Below are 23,846 nucleotides of genomic sequence, written 5' to 3'. Positions count from 1 at the left end.
CGCGCCATGACGGTGTTCTCCTTGAATATGTAATCTTGTGATCAATGGATGGTGTCACTGCATGCAGTATGCAGGGTAAATGTATAAGTTGTCATATATTATAAATGTATATTATGAATTGTAATCTCCAATAAGTTTCAGTTTCATTTATCTATTTCCAGTATAAATATAAATATTTATAAAAAGGACATCAAAAATTCAAAAAGTACATTAATATGAAAATTGAAGATAAATTAGTAAAAAGTTCATTTAAACATAAAATTAAAATATGAATGTAAGTATAGAAAATTTAATATTTAAACACATTTAATGAATATTAAAATAACAATAAAGGTTTAACTTTGCCATTTTTAATATAATACCCTAAGACTAAGTTATGCATGCGGTAGAGCCCAATTCGGATGCCCCCTTAATCGTTATCGAGTTAGGAACCAATTGCTGAATGTTTCATTTTTGCAAAAATTGTAAGAAATGGTTTATGTTTGAAAGTGTTTGAAGATTAAGGCTAATTTATCAGAGTTCTTAGTGCAATACTTTATGACATTCTAACAGGTTGTCCCCTCCACCTTTCTCATTACCCTTCTCATCCCCCTCCACACCCCCCCCCCTTATGCTGATCTCATCCTCTCCCCTTCATTCTATTTCTATCCCTCCCTTTCCCTCTCTTCCTCCTCCTGTCCTTTTCCATTCTCACCCTTACCTTTTTCCTCCCACAGAGAAAGAAAACAACCAAATTCCACTAGTTTGTTGACAGAAAGGAATTTTGTAGAATACCCATTTCAAAAGGTATTCTCTTTTACATCTTACCTTGACCTTTGTCTTATAAATAGACTAATTTTTGCAACGTTTATATGATTTATTTTAAGCCATTGATATATTTATTTTAAGCTGTACTGTCACAAGTTTGCTTTATATCTAGATGTAGAATTGAACAAAATTTGTTTTTTACAAAGCTAAATTTGTTTTTCAGATGATGTAAAAGGAGAAATTATAAAAGACTGGCAGTTTGTACTGTACTGAAACCTTGGGGAAAGGTTCTATTTCTGGCTATTGTTTCAGTAATTTACTGTATTTGCTCAGTCATGGCAAGAGTAACCAATATTTAGTTCATATCCATGTATATTATATATAGTAGATTGTGATATTGCTGGAAAAGCTGATTTAACTTGACAAACTAGGTGGTTGGGGGTGGGGGGTGGAAGGGGGATTGGTACTACTCTCTTAAATGTCTCTTGCATATGCATCCCAATCTACTTATCTTGCAAACACTTGGTAATGTCCTTCTTTACCCTTGCAATCATATCTCCTATCCCCCTTATTGATCCCTAATACCTAAATGTTCCTGCCTCTGTCCTCTACAGCCCTGCCTGACCCTCGCCCTACTCCTTGCTAAGAAATACTGGCTAAATTAGCTTAACTAACTTGATTTTTCGATTCCATGCAGTACTCATCATTTGCTTTTGAGTACTTCTTTTCTGCTCATGCAGAGTAAGATATACATACACTGCTCAATGTATCTATCTTAAATAATCTTTAGTGTGTATTTAAAGTAAAGCTGCCTTTATTTCAATAGTAGGACCATCTATGCCCCACTTTTCCTTCCCTTCCTTGCTCTCCCTACCCCCCCCTTACCCTCCCCCTCTTTGGTGATTCGTTCCAAGCTGTACAGAGTTTGTAATATCTTATTCACTGATCATCATCCACTCTTGCCACATTTAGCCAACCGTAGAGGCAGCATACATGTACTGTATGTACATGGCTATTATACAGGCAAAGGTACTGCAGCATATGTAGTACCATGGAGCTATAAACAGATATATAGCTCCATGGTAGTACTAAGTACATACTGTACATGCATACTGTGTAAACTTCACTGTCTCTCTCTCTCTCCAATCAGCCCTGATTTATTACACACTGGGAGAGAGAAACAGACTCTGTTTTTGCATATAATTTCTGTTGATCCTGCATCGTCAGACCTATGAACCTCTGGATTGCATTTTGAAGGTAATCACTGGTAGATATGCAGATGCACATCACTATAGATTGTAAATCTTTTGAGGTTATTTTGAATTTTTTCTTATTTTCTTCCGATGCATATCTGTGGACTAAATCAACTAGGTCTAGATGACATCATATGTATAACATCAGTCAAAGCAAGTATTCTGTTACAGAACAGTGAGAGTGAATGAATTTAATTAGATTCACTAACAGTCTGTATAGTTTGTTCGGTTTACCTAACCTTTAGCATATATGTTGCCCTTAAAACAATGCTTGCTGTATTGAAGTACAGTATAAACTTACAGTCAAAACTTTTTAAGCTAATAAGAAGTCTATTCTGGGAGATTTTGACATCAGCTGTGACAGCAGTATGTGACAGTACTAGCTGTCACAGTTCAATATCCTCTAGCTCCAGACATTGAACTTCACGGTGTGTTTAATTTTTATTCTTTTATGCCATAGTAGCTATAGTGTGTCAGTACTCCATATTTTGTGTGCACAATCAGCTGACCTTATCAGTTCAAATCATGATAACAATAAAGATATGCTAATTAGCTTGAAATGAGATTCATATAGTGAAAATATTGGAGGCCTATGATGCTAAAACAGTTGATAATTTTCTTAAAGCAATTAACACACATAAGCACAATAAACATAGAATGACTTGTTTGAGAGGTATTTCAAGTTTCTTTCGTAAACAATATTATGTCAAGCGAGGTTACAAAGCGTTTTCAATCTGTGCACATATAATTATGTTGCAGAAAAATTAACCATGGATATTAAGGATATTTCCATCATAATGTAACTTAGGCGCATGTATAGTCCTTCAAGCTTCCTCCATTGGCATGTCCAGTATATATGATTGGTCAATGGGAACGGGCAGAATTTTCACACAATTCAATCTTACTTTTTGTAAAAAGTTCAACTTTGGAATATGACTCTGATGACTTTTCCAGTAATAAAAACATAACAATTTCTCTCCAAACAAATGTCTCTTAAAGTCAGCAAAAGAGATAGTAGGTCAAGGGTACAGCTCTATTTCAGTGACCTCACTAGAAGTTTCGGACAGTCAGCCCAGGTTAATTGCCCTCAGGAAGTCTTTATTGTTAGTAGTAGAAAGGCAGGAATGGTGTAATTCCTGGATGACGCCCGTGTTTTTGTGATACTTTTTGGAGACATTCCTCGAAAACGTAAAATCATTCAAAGTTTTCAGATTTATAAATAGGTTCATATAATTGGGAATGTTACTTTGCTTTCTTTCTTACCTGCACATATATCATAATTACATATTCAGTAGATCAAGTTGTCCAAAATATATTCAATGAAATTTAGTTAGTCATCAAAATATGAGTCATATGTGTCTGATGGTGCACTACAGAATTACCAAACAATTAAAATTACATATGTATTTCCCTAATTGCCAGTAATTACTATCTGGCAAATCTGGCACAGGGGGAACTCCCCACTCCCCCCTCCCCCACCAATTGATCTTCAATCCTTCTTTACCAGACTATTAGTTTGGACATGTCTCCATTACTATTTAAGTTTTCCAGTTTTTGGTACGCTACTGTATCTGGTTTCTAGTTACTTTTTTCTTGTGGATTTTTGGAGTTACAATGGTGTTGAGAGAATACATTTTCATGAAGTGACTTGAGCAAGCATGGTATATATATTCCAAATACGTACATTTCCAAGCCAGTAAGGAAATGGAGATTCACTGCATGCATGCTGATGTATTGTTCAGTCCTATCAGGGAACAATACCTTAAGTATTGTATAGTTCCTCATTTGCGATGTTGCATCAAGCAGGGACCGGTCGCTGTCCATTATAGTCCTAACAATCATCATTGTACTCACAGATCTGCTACAGTGACTTTATATCTCCTCCTACCTACCCTGCCTAAACTACTTCCTACTGTACTACCCCCCATCTGCCTCTCTCCCCCATCACCTCACATCACATCATCTCACATTACCTCACATCACATTACCTCACCTAACATTACTTCACCTCATATCACCTCACATTACTTCACATTACCTCACCTCACATCATCTCACATTACCTCACATAACCTCACCTAAAATTACTTCACTTCACATTATCTTACATTACCTCACATTATCTCACATCACCTCACATAACCTCACCTCACATTACTTCACCTCACATTATTGCACATTACCTCACATATCTCTCATCATCTCACCTCACATTATCTCACCTTTCATTACTTCACCTCACATTACCTCACTCACATCACCCCCTCCCATCACCCCCCCTTCCTCTACCCTTTCCCTTTCCCTCCCCCTTGTCTTCTTTCTCCTCCAAGGTTTTATTTATTTTTAGTCACATGTTTCGTGGACGGACAGGAGTAATGTCCCATATACTGTAGGTTTGAATTATTCTGCAAAAAAAATATGAGTCACAGGTCCACAAACTTTTAAGAAACCTGCAAATAACAGGAAAAGTTATTGTTTTGATAAACTAGTGTTTTTGTTGATTCTGGTTTGTTTTATGACTCTTTTCATCATGATGGAGAAATTTATTGATTTTTTGAGAAGAAAACCCACACCTGTGTGGTTTTTGCCACAATACTGAATAGGGTATAGTTCCCAACTTTGATGGAAAGCCTAAAAGCATTTGCCCTGTGTAGGACAGTGTGTATGTATACATGGGAGTTCTAGGTAACACAGTAAATGTGTGTACTCTTTTTTTTTGTAGAAATTATTAAACAAGAATAGAAGTTCTAGGGAAGCCCGTGCTTTGACAACCTGTGACCACATTGTATTTAAAAGACGTTAATTAAATATCCGTTATTCTCCCAAAAACATGTATACATTAACTTCCAAGGAATTTTTTAGTAAACTTTGGATCACTGACAACTGTGAATTAAAAACAGTTTCATTGGTTGCAGCTTCTCAGAAGAAGTGTTTCTAGAAGAGTTAGTCACCATTCGATGACTCAAGTTTTGGACCATTTTATAGTAAACAATAATTCTCAATCATTCATTTGAAACATCTGAATTATTTTTTTGTTTATGCAGTCTTGTACACTGTTTCGTATCGCCTACGACAGCACATTACGAGAATGTGATCCAGCTACTGTACAAAATATATATGTCATCCATGAGGGAGTTAGTTTTCACCAGTCACTGCTTCAATCTACAGTACCTCTTGGCTTGTTTAAAACCAAGTGTCTAAGCATTCAGAAGAATGGTGGTGGGGGAGGGGGATGGGTGGGAGATGGGGCAATGGGTGGGGAGGGTGGAGACTGTTGAGTAATGCTTTTAGCCTTAGGACAATCCGAAGCATATATGTTACATTATAAGTGGTGGGTGTTACTGGTTGTAGAGTGGGTGGGTCTTTTGGGTAGCACTGGCATCTAGATGTGGTTTGAATGCCACTTGGCCCTGGCAATTGAATTTAGGTGAATCAGGCCGGGTACATGGGAGGAGGAGAGGAAGCCTTGCACCTAAAAGCCCTTGTCAGTTTTTTAATTTTTTTATTGAGCAGAAAACACTAACTGAGAAAACATATAGTACTGACAAAGTACATAGCAGTTGTTGATTCCTCCTTCACTTCCTCCCCCTTACACCCCTCTCCCATACACACCCCTCTCCCATACACACCCCTCCCTTGTATCCCTGGGAGACTTAGCAGTGACCTCATGGTCATATTAAACCTGGCTGCCAGTAAAAGTATTACTCATTTTATTGTTATATCATAAACAGAATTTACTGAAATGTTAGAGGTTTATTGAAAGTGAAGTAGCAGTCTAGCTTTATATAGGCTCTAATAATTTTATTAGCAACACTTGTTTGTTCGCCACTCAGAGTAAATTATTCAGTTAGAACTCAGAGATGAATCACCAGATCCTGGGTCTGGTTAAATTATATAAACTGCCAGTCAATAGCATATTGGTTTGTAACTGTACCTATTACACACACATGATGTGACCGTCCAGATCTTATATAACGGCACAAAATGTGTGGGTTAAAATCTGAAAGTAAAAAAAAAGATTAGTTTTAAGTATAAAAGGGGGAAAAAAAGTGAAATAATATCTTCTTTTGAAGTCCATTAAAGGGAATAATTCAACCTTCCTTGCAAATATTTTCTCTTTAGTAATTCAAATTATATTATAATAATAAAAAAAATTATACTAAACATATGTAAGAACAAGGACAAAAATACAACTAAATTTCCTGTTCTATACTTCAGGTATCAAACTATAGAATTCATTTGATGATTATATTAAAAATTATAACTGTATACCTATTTTGAAAAAAAAATTAAACTTCAAACAAATTTTTTTTGCATTCCCTAAGAAACTATACAGTTATTGATATTTACTATAAGTGTTTAATTGCCTTATTCTTTCTCTTTTTCTTCCCCCCCCCCCCCGCCCTTTCTTTTTCATCCCACCCTCAAATGTTGTAATATTTGTTATCAGTGTACAATTTCTTTACATGTGTGTACAGGTATGTATAATTATAGTTCTTTCCAGAAGATATTCTTGAGAAGAACTTATTAAGTATTGCACTTTTGCTGTTTTTCTCCTTTTCCCATACAAAAAACCTACAATAGTGTAGACCTACTGTAATTAAAGATAACACAGTACGCACGCATGTAAATATTTTTTGTACAGTATTAATATATGCTCACTGTTCTTTGGTCTATGATAATTCTGTACAATATGTTATTATTGGAAATAAATAAATGAATGGAAAAAAAACACCAAAAAACGATAAATCCATTGGCAGACAACGTAACACTTTTCTTACATACAGAGAAACCTTTACACAGTGATTTATTTCATAACGTTTACAGAGTAATTTACTTTGCACCTAGTCTGTCTCCCACTCCACATCTGCGCTTTCCCAAGTACCTAACTACTGTACATACTGGAAATGTTTAAGCATTGCGCCCTCGCTCCCTGGGCACTGCCCACTTACACCTCTTTCCGAATCAGTAGTTGGAAGCCCATCCTTAATTTCTTGTCCCTAAACTCTAAGATATGGTTAATTGAAAAAGTGGATCATAGCATATGCTTGATGATGATGTCATTTTAGAGATATTCTTTAATAGTTTTCCCGCCTTATTCTATTCATCTTCTGAAGTTAACTTTGTAATGTGATACAATTTACAATTTTGGCCTAGCTGTCAATGTTCTCTGTAATTGAACTGTCACTCAAAAATGATACTTTCCTCTGTGGATAATTGAGTTATCATTTAATTCATTTAATTATATTATAGAGAAAGTAAAGAATTCTGTAAAGTTCTGCTTAATGGCTGTGATGACGTCAGTCACACCGAGCTGTTGCCAGACGCATTCGCAGAATATCGTGAGGTCTTGAAAATATCTTTGCCTTACATTATATGCACTCTCAGGAGTGTTAGCTCAGTGGTTAACGCCGGTGCCTTTCAATTATATGGTCCCGAGTTCGAGTCACTCGAAGATTATTGTATGTCGTCCAGTTACAGAGTTGTTGACAATTCATAATCATTGACGTTAAATATGAATCTAAGAGGCTGACTTCGGTCAACTTGCGGCTTTGATAAGCCAATGAGGCTTCTTCGCGAGTTCCTGCTGGTAGGAGGATCTAAAATACATACATACAAATACATACAATATGGGTGTGGTGTTGACCGAGAAAAATTCCTCCAATTTGTTATGCAATCGATTTCAGCTACCAGAATATTCCTTTGAGTCCCATAAAACCTGCTAAGATTGGAACATCAATTGACCACCTTTCAATTATCTTATTATGTTATGTTAATTAATTTATGTCAATTATGGGTGTTTAATTTTTTTGTTAGAAGAGAATTTTACATGGTTTTAACCACTTGCTTAAATCAAACCTACATTATGAAATGTCTCCTGAAAGGAAATAGGGATTAAAGAACTTAGCATGAATAGACTCCTGATGTGTGACCTGATTAATTTGGCTTCGGCTTTGAGTACAACGTTTCTGCATGATGTGGTGATGGAGGAATCTAATTGATTTTGTAATTGCCCACTTTGCGATCAGCGTTATAGTAATTACCTGACTTTGCAATCTGCGGTTCCCTTACAAGTTTGCAAGATCGGTAAGAGTGACTCCATATTTTCCCTTTCAGGAAACAAAAAAATGTCACTGCTCCCTGACATTACCCTGAATTATAGCACATCAGGTTACTGTACAGACTCTTGAGTTTTGAGAACAGCCCAATAATAGTTCAACAGTAACAATATTTTAGTAATGATAAGCAACAATATAGTGCTTATGTTAGGCAATGAAATCATGCTCATTCATTTGCCTGACATAAATACCAAGAGTAATTTTAAGCTGGCAAAAACTGCCTGCACCTTTTTTTCTACTTGCAAATTAAGGCAAAACTCACTGGCACTTAGCCAGTAAATATTCCAAATTTCGAGGCCTGTTGGTAATAGGCTCAACTGTGAACATTAATGTTTTTAATGTGTAGTGTGTAGCTTACGTGCTGTAATCGCAGATCTATGTAAACCATTGACGTCAACGCCGCAGCATGTGTTCCGTTATCTGAGGAACTTAAACAATCTTCGTACTTTGAGTCATTAAAACTCACAGGTGACATGTTTGCAGACGTTTGTTATCGTCAATATTAATTATAGAGTATTAGTTAATTAAACAGGATTCTCTCAACTTCTCCTTCATACTGCTTGCACATAAATTTTGAAACTGTTGTGAAATGGAGAAACATTTTGAATTAATTCTTTCACTTTTGAAAGGATGGAATCCCTTAATTTTAACACTGGTAAAATTTTACTAATTGGAATCATGAGTTTAAAAAATCGTTATCACTTTACTGACATGCGAACAAGTTGTTTTTATTGTCGTTTTACCACTTTGAAAATTGTAGCGGCATCGTTTGAAAATCAAATATTTAAACTCTGGACAAGTTTTATTGGGCTGATGTTTGAACTTTGCAACAGTGTCCAGATTAATACAAGTAATCGTCCATGCTCATTACTGTAAACACATATGTACATACCAACTCACAAAATGATTCAAATAGAAGGCTAAAAAAAAAAAAAACTGTATTTGAGGGCAAAGGTCAAGATTATTTATGTAAACAAGTGTGTGTCTCCTGTTTGTTAGGAGGGTTCATAGTGTATACAAATATCCTTACTGCACTGCTGGAGTGACTCAGATCTGAAATCTGAATGATGTCACAGACTTTTCCCAGGAAACCGGGTCCTACCACAAAAGTACCCTTTACAGGAAATGAGGTACATGCAAGTGAAACAAAAAAAGTACCTATTGAATGGTATTAATTTTATGATCTTTGGTTAGAGTTTAGAAATCTTTGATATAAAAAGAGAATCAAGATTAGTCTCCTGTCAGAAGCAGCAGACCGGTTGACAACGTGAAGAAAGCTTTCAAAGTACAGTACTCTGATCCTAGAAGTTGAAAATTGCCAACCGTTTTTAAGGTTTTAACGAAACATCGAGATCTTGACTTTTTCATTCTGTATTCAAGTCGGGCAGTTTGTACATGTCGTTAACAGAGGTACACAGCTGAACTTAAAGAAGACCTATTTTTTTTTAAACTCTTTTTTTTCCATCTTCAGACTAAAGGTAAGCTGGTAAAATTTATACTCTGTAGAAAGATTTTGGCAACAATTCCTTGGAATAGTTTTAAGTTTTAAATTATGCATTGCATTTTTTATCCTCTTATAAAATACTTTTTGGTTTCTGTGTACAAAAACTGGTATGGATATATATATATATATATGCATACATATGTATATATGCAACTTTGTAATATAGCAAGTTGGCTGGTATCTTTTATATGCTATCTTGGGTAAACTATTCTGTGAAATCTGAGACTCTAGGGTTAAGTTAAAATAGACCTGGCTCTGTTAATTACTGTAGTTTTGAAACAGAAAGATTCGAAAACTCCTTTGCAGCATAAATTTGTTAACTGGTAGTACTTTCTTTTATCACTTTTATACACACAAAAAAGTACTAAGAAAAGGGTGCTAGCTACATAATTTATATATGCTTTATAGTACTGAACGTCACCCCCTGCACCCCCATATATTTACAATTGCATTGAATTTTTGGTTTTTCCCGTTCCCTCGACCGTGTTGCATACATGAGTAATATCATTACAAATTATAATTTTTGACCATGATAGCTCTTACGCTGTATTTTGTATTGTATCAGTACTACTGTAGTTTCAGTATACTGCCAGTTATGTAGTCTGTTCCACAGTACTTATAAATAATCTATATTTGAATGGCAACTCCTGCTTGCAACTTCCTAGAGTACAGGGTCTATAAAGCCAAATTAACGATGGCCTTTCAAGGATTGGCATTTATGACTTTTTATGGGATTCAGTTGCCAAATTTCACACAGATGACAGCTTAAGCTCTGTAAATCAGTCTGAAACAGAACGATTCTGAAAAAAAAAAACAGTTGTGTATACATAAAGTGCAGAATTTGTTAAGATTGTGTTTTCTTTTTAAAAAAAATGAATAGAGAAATAGAAAGGAGATGGCTTTGATTGCTAGCAACATATCTATTTAATATACTGTACATTCTTAATTACCAAACCCCAACATATTGTCCCCTCCCCATGAAGCTGTGTTACCTAAAATAATAATTAATAACCATTTTTAACCACTATCGGCAGCACTTTGTAGCATATTATCTTCAGCAGGCCTAGAAGTTAGAATTTTTAGCCCTGCACTTGGCTCAAAAATGTCACGTGCTTAATAGATCTTATTGGTTAAAATCAAGTCCCACTTGCATTTTTTTTCTGTTGGATTAATATAAAAGGAACATTTGTTTTGCACTGGCAGAAAATATACAGGGCAGACTTTTCTTTACTACTAGCAAATGGAGGAATCCAGTTAGCATAATTTAGCCAGTAAATATAACCTGATCTTGCCCTTATCCAGTTAGCATATCTTAATTAACCAGTATATAGCGAATTTGGACTCTATCCAGTGAGCATAATTTAGCCAATAAATATAGCCTGATCTTGCCTCTATCCAGTTAGCATAATTTAGCCAGTAAATATAGCCTGATATTGCCTCTATCCAGTTAGCATAATTTTAGCCGGTAAACATAGCATAATCTCGACTCTATCCAAGCCTGCTTCAGTAAATTGTCGAAATGCTCTGTTCACAGTTGGAATAAATTCACTCGAACGATGACTCCCAAAACCTACCTACAACTCGCTGTACGAGTGTATGGTATGATCATGCCAAACTTACAAATCGGCCGGCTTTTAAAGATTGTTGTAAATGAGTTTTTAATGGGATTCTGTGGCAAGGATTTCCAGAGACTTGTTTTAAGCCCCTTACCTAACTGACAGTGACAGGCCTGTAAAACCCGAACTGTCAATAAAAGATGTGCAGCGATGCATAGTATTACTACTGTAGTGTACATCCAAGTGATTCTTCCCTCTAGATGCGGTTTAATAGTATTTTCTATGGTTTTTTAACTTTTTTTCTTCTTTCTGCACACGTGTATTATACAGTGTATCAGCTGTGACTGTTCTTTTTCTTTCGTCAAAGGATTATTATATATAATGAACGTAGTACGAGACCAGTACAGTAGTTGGCCTTATCGTCAAGTTCATGTGCATAACAGTTCAGTTAGTTGATATTTTATATTGCAGGCATTTGCATAGCCCTATCTATATCGGGTGATATTTACAGTGCAGCTAGTCAAATCAATTTTACATTCAATAACAGCTGGTGTTGTTTGGATTAATGCTTTTATTACCTTGCGAAAGGAATTTATTGCAGTTTTTTGAAAGTTGCTTCTTTTCATAGGTGTTTGCCTTTTATGAAATTGCATTAAATCAACTTGGTGTATCTGTACACAGTAGCTACTGTATATGCAAAGTAAAGTGGAAGTTTTTTATTGTGAGATTTTGTCCTTTTGGGATGGTGTTGTGGATGGATGGGATGTGATTGTTGTGGGGGGGGGAGGGGAGAAGGGAAGGTCACTTGGTCAGGGTTGGAGAGTTACTGGTGATGGAGCAAAAATACATAACAGAATAAACTCTAGTGTCGTAGTTTTGAAAGTTGTAAATTTGATCTCTTTTAAAATATTATGGTTTCTGTGTACAATTGAAAAACTGCTATGCACCTAAGTTGCACTTGTGTATCACTTTGAACATTTTGTATATAATTTTGCAATGCAAATACCGGATAAATTATTCCCTGCATATGTCTCAAGTACACAAATAAACTCTCTAACATAAATTGAATGTTACAGAGTCCATTTTGGCCTACCCCCACTTGGAAACAGTACTTATATTTTAAATAATGTGCAAAAAGTGCAATGGCTAAATGCTCAATAACTTGTTTCATTGTTACTGTAATTTGCAGGAAGTTTACCAAACATACCTACTGTAGGGTATTTAAGTTTATAGTGTTAGACTAAGACACACCAAGGTTTTGTGCATTCAAACATGATCATCAAATGTAATAGGTAAATTCAGTAACATTTATAATTTTCACCCCATTCTGACACCTTTGTTGCCTAATGACTTTCTTCCATTAGAACTGTTAATAAATCTCATTCAGATTAGACAAAAACTGACACAAAATATCCACATTTTTTTTTCATTATTGGAAATTTTGTCTAGATGGGACTGTTTCCTTTCTACAGGGCACTGTGTGGTTCATTGAAACAAAGCTCAATGCAAACACCCTAGCCTTCTGTCACAAACTCGTGGAGTAACAATTTTTTTCTCTGATTTCTTGGCAGATTTTGTAATGGCAGGGTGACCAGTTTACAGGCATCTCTCCAACATGCCAGACAAAAGCTCCCAAGATGCCACTTCAAAGCTCTTCGACGAATTTGTGGCTGCGAAGACCTTCAAGGGTATCTACTCGTCATTCCTGGCCCTCTGCGAGCACACCGAGGTGAAACCTTTCGTCAACCACCAGACGTTTTACACCTCGTTAAAGTCCAAGGTGATTTCGTGGAAGGCCAAGTCGTTATGGACCAAATTGGACAAGAGGGCCAACCGAAAGGAGTACCTTCAAGGGAAGGCTTGTCCCCATACAAATGTAAGCTGATACTTTAGTTTAGGACTGATGCCTTCATACAAATGTAAGCCGATACTTTACTGTAGTTTAGGACTGATGCCTCCATACAAATGTAAGCTGATACTTTAGTATAGGACTGATGCCTCCATACAGCTGTGTGATGTCATGGAGGTACACTTTCAAATTTTTCTGCAAAATAATAGATCCAATTTTCCTTCTTTCAAATTGGCATATTTATGAATATGAATACACTACAGTCATTGAGGAATTGATAACCTCACATCCCCTTTAGCCAAACTGGGGACCCTAGCCGATCCACAGTCGAAAAGAAGAAATTGGAACAAATTAGCAAAAAGCAAAATAAAACAGTTTGCTGTCAATGTGCAACGACGACATCACACCTGTTTGCTTCAAGTTCACTTACATTTATAAGCAGTTTATTTTGCAATCACCAATATCTCAAAGATGATTTTAAACAGGAAAATTTCACCAGGATACTTTTATAGGTTAAATGCGGTCTTCTTTCAACAGTCCAAAATAAATAATGTTTCACTGGTGTATCCTCTTAAGCAATCGATGTTCTTTACAGCTATTCAAAAACAGAGCTCTTTGATGATTCTTTGAGTAGCCGAGGTAGGAAAACCTCTATCCCACACCATGAGGTTGCCCTTTGGATAACCAATATACTTGCATTAAAAATCATTCATTGATTTTTCAGGGGGGGGGGGGATGATCAATTTTTGCTGTTTTGATAGTCTGCATGTAAGATAATTAAATTTGTCGGAAAGGGCATCCCACAGAGAAGTTTAATGACAATTCAATTGATAGATTTTTTTCCAATTTTTGTTTTGGCCTACAAATCCATATTTGAGCCTGAATGTTGTTGATAGGGAAGAGGATCTGTGACCTTTGAAATAAGTGTTTCACAAAATTATATTTGAGTGTGCCACATTATTTTTGCTAACTGCTTTATACAGTAAAAAATATATATATATATATATATTTATATATATATATATATATGTGTATATATCTATATATATATATATATATTTATATATATATATATATATATATATATACACACATATACATATACATAACATACATAACTGTAGCATTGTGATACAGCTTCTCATTAATACTAGTCAAAGCTTTGGAATTTTTATACATTCAACTAGAAAAACAAAATGTTTTGCAGGTTTTCCGAATGGCTTCTGTAGAAATCGCAAGGGGTGAGGAAATCAAGTAGTGACCCAGAACTGGATTAACAATTTTCTCATGCTTGACATGGGTAGGTGTCGGGCATTCGGTGCTAACAATTTTGACAGGCACAATTGTTGGTTAGTTTACAATATTTATTGTGTAAACTGTGTTTCCTTATCCCTATTGTAATGCTCTTGTCAGCCCGTCTGTTTGTCACATTTCGTGTATTTTAACTGGGTCATTCCAGAATTACGATAACGATATATATCCGCCCTCAGGTTCTCGTCATAGGGGCCGGGCCCTGCGGCCTCCGAACAGCCATAGAACTTGCCATGCTCGGTGCGAAGGTAGTCATCGTCGAGAAGAGAAACAGTTTTTCCAGAAACAATGTCCTTCATCTCTGGCCATTCCTGATCAATGATCTCCGAAACTTGGGAGCTAAAAAGTTCTTTGGGAAGTTTTGCGCCGGGGCCATCGATCACATCAGTAAGTTTTTGTCCGTCTAGAAATTTTCTAAGAAGGCGTAAGTATCTCTGGTATAGTACAAAGCAGCTGGTGTGAGTTGTATTAGTTCTTGACTTCTGAGCTCTCTAAAATCCAGAAGATCCAGAAGCAGCTGGTGTGAGTTGTATTAGTTCTTGACTTCTGAGCTCTCTAAAATCCAGAAGATGGAAAACTCTCAAATCCTAGGTTACCGTCACGGACGAAATCCGAAGGAAAAAAATTCCACTCGAAAAACATGTGAACAGGCACTTTGGATGGTAGAATGAGAAGGAAGGGCATAGACCGGAGGGGCAGGTCATAGAGGGCACACAGTGTTAGAAAGGTTACCAGGACATTATAGGCACGGTAGAATGAGGCTGCTAAGGTTGTAGGGAGACAGGTAAGCTCGTCATTCATAAATATCCAAACCAAGTAAGTTTTGAGATATTAGTTCTGTTTATTCAGTGCAATGAACTTTTGTAAGTTGTTACCTATGTGCTACAAAAAGTTGCTACAAATGTTACCTAACTTTGTTATAGTCATACCAAGTTTAACATTCGATCTCGATGGTATAAACAACCTTTTTGTTTTTTGGGTACTGTTGTGAGGTAAATGATCAAACTCCACTTTTCTTCCCAAAATTTTGGCCCTAGCGTAGAGATCAATCAAATGGAAAAGTTCAAAAACAAAAACATCCGTACTTTGTGGACCGACACTTGAATCTGGCACTTGATGATACGCGAGCAAATGTCTCGGCCTCTGGGTAAATGCAATTAATGACTCGAGGGTATTAGCTGATTCTTTCCTTCGAACGGCTCACTCTGCTACGGAAACATTATTTGAGAGAGTGGGAGTCAGTGAGGTCTTGGCCCGACGTTACATAATGGTGCTAGGCAAAGAGATTACATGGAAACCTTCCTACACCTGGCAAACACCTGCACCTGGCAGCCTTGGTCTTAAGGCCCGGTCACACTTTACCGATTTTTTATCGGAATACTATCCGATTTTCCCGGAGGAATCGAAACAGCCAGTTTTTCGTTCGGGTCTTCTAGCCACAGTGATAAAGGACCTGATTTGCTATCTGTTGAGCCATTCCGATGTGGAATAGCCCTCTCCTAACTTTTGATATTGATTCCGTTTCCTTTTATCGGATAGTTATCCGATTTATCTTCCGATTTTTATCGTTTTTCGATGTGACGTCACTTCTAGAATGTAGTCCGTTCCAGAACCCCTCAGATTTGGAGTAGTTATTCGAATATTCCACTGCATTCATTACTTTCACTACCACAAACCTCACTCTTTGGCCTTAAATCGGAAAAATCAGACTGTATTCCGATAAAATATCGCTGTAGTGTGACCGGGCCTTAATGGTAACCATGGCAGCATGAGCATGGTACATCGTGCAGTACGCTGCGAGATGTCAAAGGTCACAGACATGATAGCTATCGTAATAAAAGACATTTATATCATCAACATAATTATGTTCATGCCTACTTTTCCCTACGTTCAACAAGCCCGAAGTCGAGTCAAATTTTAAAAATGTTTTTGACAAGCACAGCCACAGATAAAAAAGATGGAATTGCCGGAAAGATGTCAATTATATTTGACTAGAACTCCTAAAGTCAACTGTTAATTGGAACAAGAGCAATTCAAGGCACTCGAGAAGGCACATTTAATGTCTTCCAAAGCACACAAACGGCTCCGTTGAATCTACAGACATGGATTTATTAATTCTGATCGTGATAAAGTCAACACGAAAAAGCTTGACATAAAAATCATCAACTTCATTGGGGACTGTTTATTAAGCAAACTCACGAAAAGACAAGAATGACTGTGGCTGTTTCCATGGACACTGCACACTAATGTGTGGAATAATGATGAATTGAATGACACCCACATATTGTCAGTTCTGAGATCATACTACTGAATGGTTCTTTGGTTGCGGTTTTGATGGTTGGGTCACAAGCCCAACTGTAATTTTTAGTCTGTGTGATAAAAGAAATAATTATCATGAAACTTAGAAATAATAAATAAAGGGATCGTTCTTCACAAAGATGGTTGTCATATTAGCTAAACGTAATGATGGTTGTTATATTAGCTAAAGATAATCGTAGGTTTGTTCCCCCTTTAAATTATCTATAATTTGCAAATTCCCTGATCTACAGATTTTAAGCCATTTATCTCTCTCAGCTCAAGTATCTGTAAAATGTGATTATTCTTGCTCCAAACTCACCTGTCTCTGGTCTACTGATGCACATTCCCAACTACCCTAACCTACAAAAGTGGTAACTTTTTAGCACTTCATGCCCCTTCCCCCTCCCACTCCACAATCCTTCATCTGGGTTACCACCCACTTTCAACAAGGATATCTACAATTCTGGAGGAAACAGCTTGTTTTAAGCATTTACTTCATATCGGATGAAAAATAACTTTGTAAAATCATCTCTCAATTGACCTCATCAGAAGATGTCATTTTTTTTTGCAATATTTTATTTAATTAATGTAATTATGTAATTTTTTTTTCAGGTATCAGACAACTTCAGGTGATACTCATGAAGGTTGCCCTATTACTCGGTGTCGAAATTCACTACGACGTCATGTTTGAAGGTTTGGAAGAACCACCGGAGCAACAAGAGGGTCCCGAGAGTGAGTGGTGTTCACTTTCATACTCTCAAAAATTGACTAATTTTTATTTAAATTTCCAACTTTGTCCACTATTTGAAACCCTGAAGTTTATATCTAGAACTTTAAACATTCCACTCTATCCGGTCATCGTGTTGACATCGATGCTTGTAACTCATTTCATTTTAAAGAAATGTGTAGTCGTGGATTTAAAGAAGACCGTGAAGTAGTCATGGAGAAATAGAGAGAGAGAAACAGGAATAGTTGATGTAAAGGATCTCTTCCATGAGTAAATGGCCTTGTACCATATACTAACTAGGAAATAATAATCAGATTTGAATAGAGGAAAGAAAATTTGGCTAGAAACGGGATTCAGACCGGGATACCTCAGTATTTACAAGTCCTGAGCTCAGCGAACCCTGAGTCTTCATTTGGGTGTGGTTCCCTGTAAATAGCCATTCCTTTGCTGGGGGAGGGGGGGGGGGTAGGGAGATGCAAGTCAGAAGAGACAGCACATTGCAAACTTTTATTCACCGAGGATTAAACCCCCCAATTTCATTCGATGCAAGTTCCCAGAAAGCGGCTGGGAAGGGATTTCAAGTAATCTTTTCACCAGAGAGAAATGATAAATGTTGATCTGAGGAAATGTTACACTACATCTAGAAAGTAGAATTTGACAGCTGTTTTCAGATAACGGTTAAATACTCCTTCCTTTCGTTTTTCAGAGATTGGATGGCGGGCCCGTCTGCAACCTCTAGACCACCCCGTGTCGGAGTTTGAATTCGACGTCATAATCGGAGCGGACGGAAGAAGGAACACTTTACCAGGTTGAGTAGAAATTTCTGCCCTCATTGTCTTTCCTTATTTTCTCTACTGAAATACTGCCCTCAGTATACCTTCTCTTCTTTCCCACATGGTTTTAATTGGTATTTATGATTCTGGCATTTTTTTCTTTTTCACATCCATGAATGTACCGATCCGTGTGTCAAGGCACGAAATACTCCTCTTACTGAATCAGACTACCAATGTTAGCATTCAAAATCCCCACCTGGCATGTCAGCCACCTGCACAAATCTATTATTAGTGTTTTTGTTGTAATGTATAACAAGTTTTTTTCTGCTCTTTAATTCTGTGTTGTAAAGCTGAATTTAAACCTGAAATTATCTCCGCTTCCCGACTTACATGTCTCTTCGTATTTCCCACACTCTGTCTCTGCCGTTTCAAGAAGAACCTGACCTCATCATAATTTTTATGATTTTTGATTTTATGATTTTGATTTTATTAATTTGATTTTTGATTTTTTATGATTTTCATGATTTTTTATGATTTTCATGATTTTTTATGATTTTCATGATTTTCTATCATGATTTTTGACGGTACAACTGAGAACCTGAGTCTCCTCTTTCAACAAACGTCTCTCTCTCTTTTCTCGATCTCGTCTCACAGGGTTCGCGAGGAAAGAATTTCGGGGGAAACTTGCCATAGCCATCACGGCTAACTTCATCAACAGACACACGCAGCAGGATGCGAGAGTAGAGGAGATCAGTGGAGTCGCTTTCATCTTCAACCAACAGTTCTTTCAGGATTTAAAAAAAGATACAGGGATCGATCTGGAAAACATTGTATATTACAAAGACGAGACCCATTATTTCGTCATGACCGCCAAGAAACAGAGTCTGCTTCAAAAGGGAGTCATATTAGAAGTAAGAATTTTGAAATATTGTTTGCCCTGCTCACTTGTTTTCTTTGTCTACAGAATTCTCTGTTCTTTATCCATTTCTACGGTTCCTTTCAATCATAAGGTCCCGAGTTTGAGTCACTCCAATTTAAATGTTGTCGTCCAGTTACAAAGTTGTTGACAATTCCTAATCATGGACGTTAATTATGAATCTAAGAGACTGACTTCGGTCAGCTTGCAGCTTTGATAAGCCAATGGTGGCTTCTTCGCGCATTCCTGCTTGCAGGAGGATTTAAAATACATACATACATACAAATACATTTGTTTCAAAAGTTGTCATAGTTACGAGAATATTTGAACCATTTTATTTGTTCCTCCTTTGTTCTTCATCTCCTCTGCAACCCATTCTGCCTCCTTTAAACTTTAACTTTTTGTTTTACCAAAATGTCACGATCATCAAGTCTGTTTTTCTTCCTTGATTTCTCTTCAAACCAAAATTTATTCTCTTGTTTGCCACATATCTGATCCTCCGTTCAAACGGGAGTCATATTTAAAGTAAGACGACAAAACATCTCGTCCCAAACCTTTTGTTCCCCTTCCCTCAAGTTTTCTTCACCCATTGTCTTAGTAACAAAGTAGAGTAGTTGGAATTCTGTGTTGTTTCCTTTCTATTGTCTCTTCTCCACTGGTACCATTGTTCTTTTCCTTTGTCTCTTTCATAAAGAATAAAAGCGAGAATTATACTGATTCTTCCTGTAAATTCTGACCAGTGTTTTGTGGAAATTGTTAGTCCTATTTTTTTCTAAGGAATAATGGTTTAAGAAGAGATGATGCCAATCTGCAATAAAAAATTTCCCATTTCTTCTGTAAAATAAAAAATACCCCCAAAAACAACCAATAATTGCCAGATTTTTAATAAAAGTACAAAGAAATGAAAGGAAATTTGCAATGTTATAATAATTATAATAATAATAATAATAATATAAGAAGCAATTATTTTTTACGACGCTTAAGCAACCAAAAATTTGCAATGTCAAGCTGTTGTTAGGCTACTCCTTTCCCCCCTCTTTTACCTCTGTGTTTACCAATTCTTCCGGTTCGTTTTTCTTCTCGTCTCGCTCTAGGACTTGCCGGAGACTGCAAGGCTTCTCGGTCATGAAAACGTCAACCATGACAAACTGCAAATCTACGCCAGACAGGCGGCCGATTTCTCCACAAACGGACAATTACCGACCCTCGACTTCGCCCTCAACCACTATGGACTTCCAGATATTGCTATGTTCGATTTCACATCCATCTTCGCTGCCAAACACGCCGCCTGTGTCCGAGAAAGGCACGGACACAAATTGCTCATATCCCTCGTTGGGGACAGTCTGTTAGAGGTAAGGGGTAACAAGGTTTATGGTCCTGTCATTTGTGCCCTGCATGGGGAGGAAGGGGGGAGGGGAGGGCAGTTGTGTAGGGGATGGATAATGGGGAAAGGGAGGAATTGTATTTGTTTTCTTGACCTGCAGCAGCTAGGTAGTGAGGTTATCAGTAGACTGGAACTGGGGGAGGGAGGGGGGGGGGGAGAAGAGGTTAGGTGGAGGGAGTGGATTCGGGGGAGGGTTTTCCTTACAGTGAATATGTCGATAGGATATGTTGATATATGATATCAGATGATTGGTACTGGTTAACCTGAGGTATAGGGGTGAGTAGAGGGTTTGGAAGGGGGATGAGGTGGGAATCAGTTACTAAATGGTCATCAGAAGTGGCAGAACGAGAGTACTGCGGCTGTGCTGAGTCAGGTAAGGTTTGTCTGTTATTAATAAATACAGTTATCTTTGAAATTTTGTGGATTTTAATCAGCCTGGATTGCAGTTATTTTAACCATGAACTAAATGGATTTTGAAGCAAACCATGCTCATGTCAAGTCAAAGAAACATAGTTCATTTTGGGGTTAATTTTTCTTGGCCCGTGCAGAACTCAGCTGGGATATTGCATCACAGAGGTATGCACGTAAAAGCGCTTCGTATTTAGATCGCAGTATGTATTAAAGAAAGGTGTGTCTTTTTCTTGGGGGGGTGGGGGTAGGTGGGGGAAGTTCAGGTGTGTCCTAAACTTAAACATTTAAAAGTGGGAGATATACTGTTATTGTTTGCGTTTCTTGATCAAACATTTTAAGACATTCTGTCGTCTGTCATCATTTCGGCTTCGCAAGCTTTGACGAAGAGAATTAGATGCAGTTTTATCGCTCACATTTTTTCCACAGCCTTTCTGGCCTACCGGTTCGGGATGCGCAAGAGGTTTCCTTTCCGCTTTCGACGCCGCCTGGATGGTGAAGTCTTGGGCCTCGGGGAACTCCACTCCCCTCCAGTGTCTAGCAGAGCGTGAGGCCATCTACAGAATACTCGCTCAGACAACTCCAGAGAATCTACACAAGAATTATGACGGATACGGTATCAATCCTTCGTCCCGTTACCCCGTCCTACGTCTGAAAGGTGTGGCACCCACGGAGGTACTCCACCTGTACGACACCAAAGACGAAGATCTCAAGAAGCAGTTTGAAATCCTCGAGAGGAAGGCGACTCCGAAGGTCCAGAGAACAGGTCCGAATAAAATTTGACTCTATACAAAATAATAGATTTCGATCCGTATTTCTCGAGAGTTTGTTTCTATCGCTTGCTATGGCGTCAGTATCTGTTTCTTGAAGGAAAAAAAATGAACATTGGTAGTAATTGATACTGTAGAATTTTTTGACCAGAAATCAAGGTTGGAACCAAGTTTAAGAAACAACATTATCAAAAAAATATAATAATTCAGGGGTCACCAGACTTATAGTGTGTCTGTTCTTGTACTACTATTTCAGCATTCATAGCCCTCATGGTTTTATAGTTTAGGCCCTAATCCAGGGTTACCAAGTTGGAGGGGTGGGGGTGGGGATTCAACCCCATGCAAAAATTAAAAAGTTATGTTTTCATATTTTTTTTATCAAAATTACCTCTTAAGAATTAAGTGAAAGAACATCACTGCATGTTTTTAGTTGAGTAAGATTTTTATTACAAACAATGTAGGAAAGTTTTGATTAGAAAGGAATTTTTTTTTCTGATTTAGTGAGAGTTATTCCACTCCCATCTTACCTACCTAGCCTACAGAAGTTGGTTACATTTTAGCACTGTACGTGACCACTGACCTCCTTAAGAGTCAAATGCCCACTTCCTCTCCCTTTGAAATCTATCGTTCTGAAGTTTAAAATTCAGATTATATCCTCAAGGAATTTTAGTTTTTTCCTCTCCTTTCCTTCTATCATCTTAGGGTCCATAACGAGGGGTGGCAAACTCCTACTCTGGTGCCAAAGAGTGACGGAAACTTACCAAGATGTCAAGATAGAGAACATGACTTCATCTTGGAGGAATGGACTAGCCATGTGTGCAATTATTCATAGATACAGACCTCAGTTAATGTAAGATATTTTACCAGTTCTATACTAGGGTCATGTCATCAGTTATACCATATTGTAGGGGCCTCCAGAATTATGGTCTCATGCAGTGCTCTGAGTTTTTGAAAGATTTCTAGAATGTTTTCTATTATTTTTTATGATTATGTTTTCTCCAGTTGATAAATTGACAAGATAAAAGAAAAATATTGTGGTGCTTTTGATCGTAAGCTTGACTTTACACAAAGTTCATTTGAAGTTACGGTGATAGGACAGGAATGTATTTTTGAAACTCATATAATTATGCTTTATATTGTGTTTAATATATCCATGAGAACTGTTGAGGCGATGAAATGTTTACCGACATCCTAAATAATTACAACAAACAAATTTTGAAGTGTAATCTTAATTCTTGAACCTTTTTTTGGACTAACATTCTTTGACAGGAATTTTTTCTCTCAGAAAAATGGAATCCTGGGCACAAATTCCATATTTTAAATCTGATGGTCGTAAAACTTCGAGCAAGAGTCATTTAGATCGCTTTGATGATCCAGCTATAACTAGCAAACTTTCTTTCCTTTGACCTTTTTTGCCCTTCCCCAAGAGACTCCTTTCTTATTTTTGTAACGTTAATTTACAGTTTTGTCATCCATGATGTGTTTTTTGTTTTTGTGTCCCTTCAGAGATTTTGATTCATTAAAAGCCAAAGACATGATTGAAAACAATCAGCTGGCACTTGAAACAGCTGAACAGCATCTAGGGATCCCTCCAGCCATGACTGCAAAGGACATGGCATCCTTCGATGGTCCCGATAAATTGTCCATGGTCGCTTATATCTCCAGAATATACGATTTATTCAAAGACGAAGTCCCTGAAGCTAGCATTGTTCGTAAGTTCACTCTGTGCCCTTTTAATTTTTTTTTTTTTAATTATCAATCAGTCACCTACACATCATACGGGGTTGCTCATTTTGTATGTCTTTGTGTTTGTTAAGTATAATGTATTTGTCCTGATATTTTTCCCCGCTCCAAACTTTTGTTTTATAGTTGGTTTAAAAGGCACCATATCAAAAAGGTAAACAGCAGCTTAATCCTCTATAGCGTGACTGGATTGATATATAAAACGGTAGAGATAATCTCTCCAAACCAACAGTGCTTTTTCTGTAAAATGCAGCTAAGCAATGAGGCTTAGCATTCGGTAGGTTCCCGGTTCGATACCCGGCCGGGTCATAGTAACGTGGGTTTTTCATCCGAGAGCAATGTACGGTTTTCCCATATGAAATGACTTTCTAAATTGATTCCAAATATGAGTTAAAATGTTAAATTGGAAGCCACCCGACATGTAAGTTGTAATCCGTAAGCCCTTTCTGGTTTCTTCCACATTTGTGGTCGCTTAAATCATCATCAAA

At 37.1% G+C, this 23,846-nt stretch overlaps 1 protein-coding gene across 8 annotated transcripts in view; it reads left to right on the top strand.

The window, feature by feature from the left end:
* LOC139965555 (F-actin-monooxygenase MICAL3-like) overlaps positions 1-23,846 on the top strand; it is an 84,281-nt gene that overhangs the window by 28,866 nt on the left and 31,569 nt on the right. For 6 of the 8 annotated variants that reach the window (XM_071968090.1, XM_071968047.1, XM_071968082.1 and 3 more), the window contains exons 2-10: positions 12,751-13,055; positions 14,519-14,726; positions 17,250-17,369; positions 18,071-18,172; positions 18,792-19,048; positions 20,148-20,405; positions 21,275-21,611; positions 22,318-22,465; positions 23,122-23,327. In XM_071968090.1, the coding sequence (XP_071824191.1) occupies positions 12,795-13,055; positions 14,519-14,726; positions 17,250-17,369; positions 18,071-18,172; positions 18,792-19,048; positions 20,148-20,405; positions 21,275-21,611; positions 22,318-22,465; positions 23,122-23,327 (1,897 nt within the window). In that variant the 5' untranslated portion in view covers positions 12,751-12,794. Of the gene's footprint in view, positions 1-1,897; positions 2,005-9,575; positions 9,598-12,750; positions 13,056-14,518; positions 14,727-17,249; positions 17,370-18,070; positions 18,173-18,791; positions 19,049-20,147; positions 20,406-21,274; positions 21,612-22,317; positions 22,466-23,121; positions 23,328-23,846 lie in introns of those variants that run through there. The other 2 variants (XM_071968055.1, XM_071968072.1) reach the window with 2 other exon arrangements.

Source organism: Apostichopus japonicus, chromosome 1 (genome assembly GCF_037975245.1).
Source record: "Apostichopus japonicus isolate 1M-3 chromosome 1, ASM3797524v1, whole genome shotgun sequence".
NCBI classification, from domain to species: Eukaryota; Metazoa; Echinodermata; class Holothuroidea; order Aspidochirotida; family Stichopodidae; genus Apostichopus; species Apostichopus japonicus.
This window is presented reverse-complemented; position numbering and strand designations above follow the sequence as displayed.